This window comes from Mytilus californianus, unplaced genomic scaffold (genome assembly GCF_021869535.1).
Source record: "Mytilus californianus isolate M0D057914Y unplaced genomic scaffold, xbMytCali1.0.p SCAF_13, whole genome shotgun sequence".
Classification (NCBI taxonomy): Eukaryota; Metazoa; Mollusca; class Bivalvia; order Mytilida; family Mytilidae; genus Mytilus; species Mytilus californianus.
In genome coordinates this window covers 46,792,931-46,805,444 of record NW_026262615.1, presented here as the reverse complement: position 1 = coordinate 46,805,444, position 12,514 = coordinate 46,792,931, and the positions used below count along the sequence as shown (strand labels likewise).

Below are 12,514 nucleotides of genomic sequence, written 5' to 3'. Positions count from 1 at the left end.
AAATTAGGACATGGTAACTGGTTCAACATCCAGGTTGTTTGGTTATAGAAACCCAACTTCTTGGTTCTATCCGGGTTCTTTTCTTATATTCCCGTTGAACTTTGAGAAGATATCCGCAAGTATCCGAATAAAGAGATAAAGTAGGTCCAAGACGCTTATCCTGTTTTATATCATTTATATATTTCAGCATCGCTGGAAAATGAAGCTGTAAGGTGAATACCTTCTTATTTTAATTATTTAACCTGGGAAACTGGACAAAAATATAACATTGTTTATATTTATATCAACCCAAATCTACAGTATATCTAACATCCGTTTTTATAATCAGAGTTGTTCCGTTTTCATTTATTTTTCACTATTCATTCCTCATTTCCGTCAATATTTTTCTGAGAAGTTTTAAAAACACTGATTAGGACATGTCGTTAATTTGGCCAATGATATGTGCATATAGCACTTCGATCCTTTTGTAGTAGCGGTGAGCATCTGGGACATCCATTTCCCTTTTCATATATTTTAAAAATATGTATCCTATCCTGCAAATATGTGGGATTAAGCTGTTCCGCAGAGAAATAAATAGATTTGACAAAAATCTGATGCACATGACACCCCACCAAGACTATGTCTCTAATTACGATTAACCACAAGCCCTACTGCCATGGCCAGCATAAAAATCGGTCAGGTAAATTAATTTGTTCACCACTAGCCATATAACCTACACCAGTAAATTTCATCACTGTTAAGAGGCCTTACAAGTTTTAATTTTAATTTTAATACAGGCAATGTAATTAAGTATAAGAAATTTGATTTAAGATTGATTTTCGGTCTAGAAAGTCAAGAAGCCTTTCAAAGACTGAATTTGCCCTGAAAAAAATGCCTCACAAAAAAAAGCCATATAAACCAAAAGAAAATCCATGAATTACTGATTTTCAGGTTTGTAATGTAAGGGAGAATTTTCCTCGTACCAGGAGACAATAGACCATATCACTAATTGAATATCAGAACACTTGAAGTATTGACGCCATACAACAATCACTTTTCCTTTTTGGCGTCAGACATTTTGTATTGTGAAGTCAAAATTTTACGGGAACCTTTGTGATGTCCAGAAATGACAGAGAAATAGCGATAAGGTCTATCCAGTTTACCAGAAAGTTGAATATGTTGTTCGCATCTTAATTGCACGGGTCTGAAGGGAACAAGTATTTGAAATTCTTTGCTAATACAAATGTTGAAAAGGACCTAAATCAGTTAAGGAACCAGAGCTACAGCATATATAATAATAAGAAGATGTGGTATGATTGCCAATGAGACAACTCTCCACCAGCCTGAGACCATATGTCATTGAAGTTAACAACTATAGGGTACCGCGTACGGTCTTCAACAATGAGCAAAATCCTTACTGCATCGTCATGTATGAATATTAAAGGGTGAATGTCACTATGAATACTATGTAAATAATGTTTAAGAAAGGAGCACATATAGATTTATCACTTAAAATAAAATTTACTCTAATACATATATTTTTGTACTTGAAGAAATTAATTTGCTACATGTTTTTATGGGTCAAGCTAGTCCTATATATATGCGTCATCTTTTCATTAGGGCCCCGCCGAATGGCGGACGCCCTATAGTGATCAGTCTGTCCGTCCATCCGTCCGTCCTTAACAAATTGTGTCCGCTCTATATCTAGAGAACCGTTATGATTTCAAAGTTTATACTTGACATGTATATTTACCAACACCAGAGGGTGTGTCATAATGTATGTACAACTTCCTAGGTCAAAGGTCAAGGTCAAAAACTTTGGTTTTAGTTGCCAACCCCATGTCCTATGGTAAAGATCGTGTCCACTCTATATCTTGAGAACCGTTATGATTTCAAAGTTTATACTTGACATGTATACTAACCAACACCAGAGTTGTGTGTCATAATGTATGTACAACTTCCTAGGTCAAAGGTCAAGGTCAAACACTTTAGTTTTAGTTGACAACCCCATGTCCTATGGTAAAGATCGTGTCCGCTCTATATCTTGAGAACTGTTATGATTTCAAAGTTTATACTTGACATGTATATTAACCAACACCAGAGGGTGTGTCATAATGTATGTATAACTTCCTAGGTCAAAGGTCAAGGTCAAGAACTGGTTTTAGTTGACAACCCCCTGTCCTATGGTAAAAATCATGTCCGCTCTATATCTTGAGAACCGTTATGATTTCAAAGTTTATACTTGACATGTATATAAACCAACACCAGAGGGTGTGTCATAATTTATGTACAACTTCCTAGGTCAAAGGTCAAGGTCATAAACTTCGGTTTCAGTTGACAACCCCATGTCCAATGATAAAGATATAAATTTTTTACCACACATTATTCACAGCGGGGCCCACAGAGATGGCTCCCATCTCAATGATATCTAGTTATTTAGTGTTTTTAAAGGGGCATTAGCTGTCAAATTCATGTTCACCAATATGACTCAAATTCTCATATTTGATTTATAACATACTAAAACTTATATCCCAATTTAAAAAAGTCTTAAATATATACAATTTGCAATATATGAACTCGATAATATGTATCAGAATTTCGTGTGTATTTTAGTCTAGACGCCTCTAATTAACCATCGAGCTGACCTCCAAGACTGCCGACGGTCATGTAACCTGATATAAACATAAACACAGATACAAATAGATAGTAAACACGTACAACTGGATTTTTCTTGGTCTGTTTGATTTCATATTGTAGGTTAAAAAACTATGTTAATCATCGTTTATTCCTGTATAAGAATGAGTTTTTGTTGATCGAATCGGTCAACCAAATGGTTTAGTTTTGTTTCACTTTTTGAGTTTCAATGTTGACATTCTTTTCCTTTTATTAGCTGAACATGCCTAGTTTATGCCTAATCAATCTCTAGCTAAGGGGTTTTATTGAAGGTCACATAAAAATGGATTGAATGAGGTCAAATTATTCACTTGCAAGTGAATAGTTAATCAGCGATGTTTCTTAGCTTATTTTGACAAAATTGAATCAAACTGGCTGCTAAAAGCGAATTATCATTTCGCTATTTCACTTTCATTAATGATTGAACAAAATGGAAAAGTATTTTTATACCATATCTCGTAGCTCATGCCTCTTTAAAGCTGATATTTTCATTTCTTGCTTTTTTTTTAATTTTGAAGCTTGTGACAGCTTGATTATAAAAGTTGAAAATAGCAAATAGAAAAATGAATGAAAAAGAAAATACAAAAAAATTAAAGAAAATGTAAATATCGCCACACAATGTTTGTGTTTTAGGACTAGGGTTAAACAAAAAACGGAACATAAATTAAGATGTAACATGAATCTACCCACGGGATTGCAATTTCATGACATATCTCCAAATAGGGTGTATTTCTCCAATACGAATGACATTGATGAAATTGCACCCTTTTTATACGCCAGTTTACGTGACATATTATATAGTGTACCGTTGTCCATCCGTCGTCAACATGTCCGACCATAACTCAAAAACGCTATAATCAATTTGCATGAAACTTTGGTGAATTGTTTATATCTGTTAACGTGAGCTCCCTTTCGTTTTTTATAAATTTTAGATATTAACTTTCCAAGTTATGGGGTTTTATTCATTAAAAAGGGTGATTTTCCAGTTTTCGGAAAAAAAACTCAAAAACACTTTCACCAATTTGTAAAAAACTTTATTGAATAATTTATATCTATTGACATAAGCTCCATTTCGATTTTTATAAATTTTAGATTTTACGTTTCCGAGTTATTGGATTTTATTCATAAAAAAGGGGTGATTTTCCAGTTTTCAGACAATATCTTTAAAGTGCTTTGATGAGTTTTCATGAAACTTTGGTGACTGGTTCATATCTATTAAGATAACCTCCCTTTATTTTTTCATAAATTTCTGATATGACATTGAGAAGTTATTGAACTTTATTCTTTTAAAAAGCGATGGGCGTATCATGCGCTCATGGCGCAGCTGTTTATTTGATAGTGTATAGATCTGAGTGTTGTTCCAAAATTATAATTCGATTTAATTAGTGGTTCAGATTTTTTTTTTTAATAGATTTATCTGTGACTACGCAGAAGCACCAGGCTTGGTATGGAAATCTTTGGTAAAGTGAAGTTTAAATGGAGGTTTTCTTCAAACAATCATGCATTTTCTTGGGGGTAGAAAAGGATGGGAGGGTGTAAGTAGTTTTTTTTTGCAACCACGAGTAGTCATTTTGAACATTGGGAGGAAAGCAATATATTTTTAACACTATATTCTACATGAATATCTACTTTAAAAGTATTGTGATGTTACAACAAAAATTTATTGTTGACCATCTTTCATATATTTGCAAGATTTTATATGAAGAATATAGAATCATTGATTGTTTGAGGCCAGTTTATATTTTACTGTGAATGTAAAACTAAGGAGATGTGGTATAATTGCCTTAGAGACAAATATGAGCACAAATTGTCGTGAATGAAAGATGTAAGCAACAGGAAACTCATTTTAAGCAATTTCTTTAAACATTTATATTGGTCAGAATATTTAACTGTATTAAAAACTATACTGTTTTCATTTCTCGTTTCAGTGTTTTTTAAGCAGTGGCCGTACCTTTCCGGTTACTATTCATGTGTTGTGTATTATGTATCGTAACACTTTATAGTTACTGGACAGGTTGAATTTAGGCGACAAAACATCCAAACAGCACCAGATCATTATGATCATTTGCGATTCCAGCTGATTTCAGATAAGTAATAAATGATAAAAGAAAGTTAGAAAGCTCTAGTTCATGTAACCGATTTTATTAGATGATTGATAAATATTGAATACAGAAAAAAGCTTAACAATGATCGTAATACAGAAAATGTAAGTTTTGTGGTTGAAATGAAAGTAGATCATGACATGATGTGCCTACACATGGGAAGTTGCATACAGCAAGTCCAGTGATATTGGCAATATCCAGTACCTAATTAAAATTTAAAAGATTTTGCATTGTTATCAAAGTGGTACATGCATGACATGTATTATTGTATGTAGGCAACTGGGGAAAACAGATCTCCTTGTGAAATGGAAACAGATCATGACATGATGTGCATATAGCAAGTCCAGTGATATTGACAATATCCAGTACGTACAGATGAAAGAGACCAGTACTGATAATTAAAATAAAAATTTAAAAGATTTTGCATTGTTATTAAACCAGTACTGTATTATTGTATGCAGGCAACTAGGGAAGACAGATCGCCTTATGATATCTTATATATTTAATGCCAATATATAGTTTAATTAAAAATGGGGGTTTGTCATAGACACAAAATTATAACGCAGGCTTACAGACTTCATATGAAGCACCTTAATAAAGTGCAGTCACCAATCTGAATAGTAGAGTATATGTCTATGATATCATTTCAGCAGGCTATGAGGTTAAGCTCACTTTCAGTAACCCCAAACACTCTTTAATACAATATAATATTGTATATTACTGTTTCGTTTTATTTGTATTTTTGTAATTCATCACAATAAAAGTCACCAGTTTTAGATTTATGCGCTTTTCCTATATATTTTTATATACTGTAAATAATAAACAAACACCAAATATGTGAATTTTTTTTTAAAAGATAAAAGACTTTTCAATTGAGCGATTAAACTTAAGTCACCTGGTCAAATATATAAAGAAACATATAATGCAAAGATGTCAGCCTTTAAACAAAATGGCCACCAGCTTTCACAGAAACAGATGCCAGCATCCAAAGGAAATGACTGTCAGCATTCAATTTATAATGTGTTGAGACAACTTTTACTTACAACTGGGATTCCAGCATCTCTGAGATTAAGGATGAACATCTAATTTTTTTCATGGGATGGCAGCATCCAATGAGAAAGCATCCAAATGATGGTGTGTTCAATATGGAACTTTATAAAGCCATATCAGCATCCTGCAAAGATGAAGATGCTATTTCCATATTTTTATGCCCCTGCCAAAGCGGAGGGGGCATTTAGTTTTACCCTTGTCCGTCTGTACGTACGTCCGTACGTCCCAAATTTGGTTTCCGTTCTCTAACTTAAGTTTGCCTCAACCAACTTATATACAATGCTTATTACCACAAAACACAGATCAAGTTTGAATTTTGGTGGCGTCACTTTAACCTTTCTAGAGTTATGCCCCTTTATAAATGGAAAAATTGCAAAATTTTTCATTTCCGTTCTCTGACTTAAGTTTGCCTCAACCAAATGTTATGAAACTTATACACAATGCTTATCACCACAATACACAGATCAAGTTTGAATTATGGCGGCGTTACTTTTACTGTTCTAGAGTTATGCCCTTTACAATAGCAATTTTTCATTTTTTTCCAAAAATATTAATGATGCCATTGTTCAAGTAATTTTCATACGACCGCAAAGAAATTTTGCTGTCGTATATTGGTATGACGTTGGCGTCGTCGTCCGAAGACACATTGGTTTTCGCACTCTAACTTTAGTTTAAGTGAATGGATCTCTATGAAATTTTACCATAAGGTTCAATACCACAAAAGGAAGGTTGGGATTGATTTTGGGGGTTATGGTACCAACAGTTAAGGAATTAGGGGCCAAAAATAAGCATTTTTGTAACTTCCAGACATAACTTGTGTGTTAGTGTATGGATCTCTCTGAAATTGTACCACAAGGTTTCATATCACAAAGGGAATGCTGGGATTAATTATGGGGGTAATTGCCTCCAAATTTTAGGAATTAGGGGCAAAAAAAGGGGCAAAAAACAAGCATTTTTCTAGTTTCATGACGATAACTTGTGTGTAAGTGTATGGATCTTTATGAAATTGTACTACAAGGTTCCATATCACAAAGGGAAAGCTGGAATTGAGTTTGGGGGTATTTGCCCAAAACGTTTAGGAATAAGGGGCCAAAAATAAGCATTTTTCTAGTTTCCAGACAATAACTTGTGTTCCAGTGTATGGATCTCTCTGAAATTGTACTGCAATGTACCATACCACAAAGGAAAGGCTGGGATTGATTTTGGGGGTAATTGCCTCCAAATTTTAGGAATTAGGGGCCAAAAGGGGGCAAAAAAAAAGCATTTTTCTAGTTTCAGGACAATAACTTGTGTGTAAGTGTATGGATCTTTATGAAATTGTTCTACAAGGTTCCATATCACAAAGGGAAAGCTGGGTTTGAGTTTGGGGGTAATTGCCCAAAACGTTTAGGAAATTGAGGCCAAAAAGGGGCAAAAAAACAAGCATTTTTCTAGTTTCCAGACAATAACTTGTGTTCAAGTGTATGGATCTCTCTGAAATTGTACTGCAAGGTACCATACCACAAAGGGAAGGATGGGATTGTGTTTGGGGGTGATGAATCATAAGGGGGTTAAAAAAATTTGGGGGGGGGGGATTTTTTTTTCCATTTTTTTCTTTAAAATTTTCCATTTTAAATTGGTTATTTCTGATTTATATATAAAAGCAAATAATAATGATATGGTTTGAATAGGTAAATTAAAAAAATTTAAGTTCTTAGACCACATTCATTCTGTGTCAGAAACCTATGCTGTGTCAAATATTTAATTACAATCCAAATTCAGTGCTGTATCAAGCTTGAATGTTGTGTCCATACTTGCCCCAACTGTTCAGGGTTCGACCTCTGCGGTCGTATCAAGCTGCGCCTAGCGGAGCATTTTAATAAAATTGGAGTTATCTTCCTTTGTCCATGATTAAAGTTGAATCAACTACAATTAATACTTTATACAATGCAATGTTTAATTTTGCCTTCCACTGATAAAACACAGATCAAGTTGAATTTGGGTAGTGTCACTTTAACCATTATTGAGTGATGCCCCTTTATAAATCGAAAAATTGCAAAATTTTTAGTTTCCGTTCTGTAACTTAGTTTGCCCCAACCAAACATGAAACCTATACACAATACTTATTACCACAAAACTAAGATCAAGTACAAATTTGGGTAGCGCTACTTTTATTGTTCTTGAGTTATGTCCCTTTATAATGTTGTATGCAAGCAGGGGCATCATCTGTGTCCATGGGGACACATTCTCCATTTATTTTGTATAATCCGCCAACACATTTTTAAAATATCCTGTATACAAAAATAATAGTTGTTAATTGAATAAAACAACCTCTCAACTACAAAAGGCAATGAAAGAATTATATAGGCATCCGATATTTTTTAAAACCAATAAAATTTGTTCAGCAGAATCTGCTACCCATAGAGATGAAATGAATCCGTATACTTGAAGTAAGATTAGCATATGTTGATACTATATTATCATACATGAAATTGAATATTATGTCCATAACAATGCAAGACATAGAGGTGTATACGAATGAAAGTTATGATAGATCCGAATTTTATTCAGAATGCACCAAGAAGAAACCGTAGTTTTTCTTCACTTTATTTACCTAAAACTATTATATCAGCTGCAAAATTATTATTATATGTACGCCTACACTGCACTTCACAATGGAAATTAACAATGTATATTTATATAAACTCTCAAACTTGTAAATAAATAAATAAATAAACAAATAAAAGAGGATAATCCCATTAGTTAAAACTAATCTTCCTGAGAGTCCTCAAAATAAATCACCCCTAGATTTTTGTGGGGTTCGTGTTGCTCGGTCTTTAGTTTTCTATGCTGTGTTTTGTTTAAAACAATTAAGAAAAGATCTTTTAGATAGACTAGGGTGGTTCTTTTCCTTGCACCATACGGGTATCTTAGTCACCTTTGTTATATCTGTCTGAGCCAAACAGATGAAGGACAGGGAACCAGCCTTTTAGATAAGCCATTCTCCAGTGACTCTCTGGTACAAATGTTTTATCAACAGCTACCCTAATGGTTAGGTTGGTATATATAAAGTATCCACATGTAAAATGGATACAGTAAATACTTGATCAATGATCATTTAATTTTTTCAAACAGCTTTTCGCTGATATATACACATTATTATCTTTATATATTATTATATTAAACTTGCTTTCTCTTACCCATTATGTATTCTTAGAAATAAACCAACTGTTTTAGAGTAGATTGAGCTAAAATGTGGAAGTGATCGAATCTTTTTGTTTGTTTGTTTGTTTTTATTTGTTTTACTGTGTAAAGTTGCTTCCAGCTTGAGTATAGTGTATTATATTCCAGCTACAGTCTGCTATCAACTATATATTACTATATTATCAAATTAACCACAATTCCTTGAAAAAGAACTTACTAAAAGTTTAACAGAATTGCAAAATATTATCTTACAGCTATATGATGGTCAGGTGGGAATTTATAGAACAGAGAATAATGGACCAATAGTGCAGAAAAAATGGGCCAAAAAATAATGAAAAGAGAAACTTGACCAAAAAAATAAAATAAAGAGAGTAGAGAATAAGGAGCAAAATAAATAAAGAATAAAGAAAAGTGGATAAAATTTTAAAGAATATAGAAAAAAAGATCCCTCAATCCAGCCTCTCCGAGGCTATGTTATTGTATATAAAATATATTCCCAAAATGATCTTTTATTAATGTTCAATAAATCAATGTTACAATCATTATGATACATGTCAGGTATTTTTCATTAACGTTAGGATTGCGAATTCGTTCATGTCACCCCGTAATATTTATTGGTGTCTTTTTTTCAAATCTGGCATAAAACTTCTTTTCGGAGGTCGAATGATTCGGTAAGTGAATGCTACATATCGAGCCGCGTTCTTCTTCGTTTCCGAGTTTCAGTGATTAACTCAATTCATAGACACGTTAAAGAGAGCTAGCTTGTGATATTTTTTTTTTGCTAATGCTCTTCTTGGAAGCTTCTTGTGTGTTTCATCCATTCGTATAAATGTATGAAGAGCAAGATGATCTGGTTACCATGACGATAGTGTTAGAGCGGATATTAGCAGACAGCTGGTTGTAGACCTTGGTAATAGTGTTAGCGGTGTGTTTGTTTGGTACCCAGACGTGTAAAATCTGTTTGCTCCATTTTTCCATAGAGTTTTTACTTGACTGAATTACTCCTGAAATAAAATAATATAAACAATATTGAAAAGACCGTGAAAAATTTGGTAAAAGCGATGGTTTGTTATACAGTTAAAGAATGATTGGCATTTAGATATCAGATATACTATTTTACGTGTGGTGCAAACCACAACAGTCTTACCATAATTGGCATCAGTTGGGAAATGGTTTATTTACATATCTTTTAATCCTATAAATTCCAATGTGGAATCTTTCGCTCTCTTTTGTTAATCAAGGCATTCTGTACACTGTCAAATACCGTGCTACATATATACTAGTATTATATATTTTAACTCTCAGTGTACAATTCCTATCGATGAACAAGCATGTAACGGCGTGCCAAGGTTTCTTGTTTTTATGCTTTCACTTCTTATCTCTACTTTTTCAAACTATAATGAAATATTGAACTAATTGTGTGTATATTGGCAGGGACAGATCCATCGATCAAGGAAAGTGAGGAATCAGTCTGCAATTGTAAAAATCGAGCAGAGAGTAGCGAAGAATTTTTTTCAAAGTTTCTATGCCAAACAATTGTTGAAAGCAGATGCAGATTTAGGATTTTGAAAAAAGGGGGGGGCACGCGGCCACCAAACTAGACAAAGTTTGGAGTGGAACCGGTAAAGATTCTGGATTAACCATAAATGTAGATAAATAAGGGAGGGGCGGAGAATGGAAACGAGGGAATGTGTCAAAGAGACAACCACACGACCAAAGAGCAGAAAACAGTCCTAAAATTTGTGTTTTCTACAAATATCCAGTCTTACTTACCCTTTAGTTTTTTAGTCAGTAAATGGTGGGCATCTTCTTCTGTGTATTGCCCTCTGTACTTCATTGCCCTGGTTACGGACACGCCCACTTTCTTGTCGAAAATTTTACATACGTAGTCAGTTATTGAACCTCCTTCTGGAAAATAACTAACTTCCATCTCGGTCTGAAAAAAAAATACAATAGAAATAAATACTGGAACGACAAAATAGAAAAAAAAGAAAGACGATGGTACAAAAAATAAGTCAATGTAAGTAAAAAATTATGAAAAGAAAATAGACGGTCAAAAACACTAACTAATAAACTAGACTGAGCAACATAATACCCAACCAAGACTGTGTGAACTCATTTGCCCAGGACATTAAAGGTCAGCAATTAAAATATAGATATACAAAATTGATTTTAAAATTAATAAATCCAAATATCTTCCGGACATGTAATTATAATACTGAGTCTATCTTAAAATGTCACGGTTTTTTTCCTATTATATTTATGTGAGGTTCAATTACGTCATTAATTTTTCAGCTTTGTGTGAATTTGTTGTATTTTTAATCACAATATCACGTGTGATGACAAGATAAGAAAAATTAAAAGTATCAAAATACAATCAATTATACTATATATGTGTCATACAAAATTTAATTATAACTGTGAACACTCACTGGATAAAGGTTTCAGGGGAAAACATCGCCTATTTTTTTTAAATCCGAAATAGGGGGATGTTATTCATACAACCAGAAACATTCATTTCAGGTAACATTTAATTAATGTGTATATATATATATCTTGATTATATTTGTATTGTTATAACAAATTAATATTCTAGGAGTTATATATAGTACATTATTTACCTTCAGTAATTCAGCCTGGCATGCCTTGTTGAGGAACTCGAAAGATAACACTTCTGATATAACAGAATTTCCTCCTGCATTTGGCACGTCTCGGATACGCTTGGCAGAATTTGAAATCATCATTTCTGTGAATTTCTTATTTGGGACGAAATCTGAATGTATCAGTCCGCCTGTTGAATTATCTTCTAGGAATTTCCAAAAATTGAAATTTTCATGAAAATGAACATTGAAATTTTCTCCTATATACATATTAAACGGTTCAAAATGAGACTTAAATGTACACTGTTTTCTTCCTGCAGTGAAGTTCACTTCCCCATGCACAGATGTGGATCGGTAAAATGTCCCACTCTTCTTGTTGAGGCCGGCATTTAGGGGAGACCTGATGGTGAGGCGAGTTAGAGAAAAAACGATGTCGCGAGGAATTCCACATCGTTTTGGAAGACCCTCGTCTGTGCTTACGGTGGCGTGGTGGGTTGTTGATCATTTTGGGTTTGGCTCGGTGGTCTAGCGGTATGGTCCCTTTGTTCTTTTTACATGGATTTCAGTTGAGTGATGAAATACCTTCTACCCGCATTTGTTTATATACAAACCACTGGGAATCACCATGACGCATATTGATATTTTTACATTTAGTTATATTTATCTGACCAATCGGAATAGGACTTTAAAAACGTCATTCGCTATTTTTAAGATATTTATTTTCGTTTTAAATATAGAAATAACGTACGGGTTCGTTAATCTATCTGTCAGCTATATTATAATTAAATAAATTAGATAAGAATGATTTCATGTATGTTTCAAAAGAAAATTGTTCAAAAGAAATATATCAAAAATGAAAATAACATGTTTACAATCAATATCGTATTTCTGGTGGGTCACAAGGGGAAAACGGGTTAGTCGAAATCC

General features: G+C 33.4%; 1 protein-coding gene across 1 annotated transcript; it reads right to left on the bottom strand.

The window, feature by feature from the left end:
* Positions 1 to 9,480: 9,480 nt before the first annotated feature.
* On the bottom strand, positions 9,481 to 12,176 carry LOC127723775 (AAC-rich mRNA clone AAC4 protein-like). The gene is made up of 3 exons (XM_052230525.1): positions 11,609 to 12,176; positions 10,761 to 10,923; positions 9,481 to 9,991 (listed from the first exon to the last, which is right to left on the bottom strand). The coding sequence occupies exons 1-3, from the start codon at positions 11,855 to 11,857 to the stop codon at positions 9,801 to 9,803; spliced, it is 603 nt and encodes a 200-aa protein (XP_052086485.1). The 5' UTR covers positions 11,858 to 12,176; the 3' UTR covers positions 9,481 to 9,800.
* Between the last annotated feature and the right edge of the window lie 338 nt (positions 12,177 to 12,514).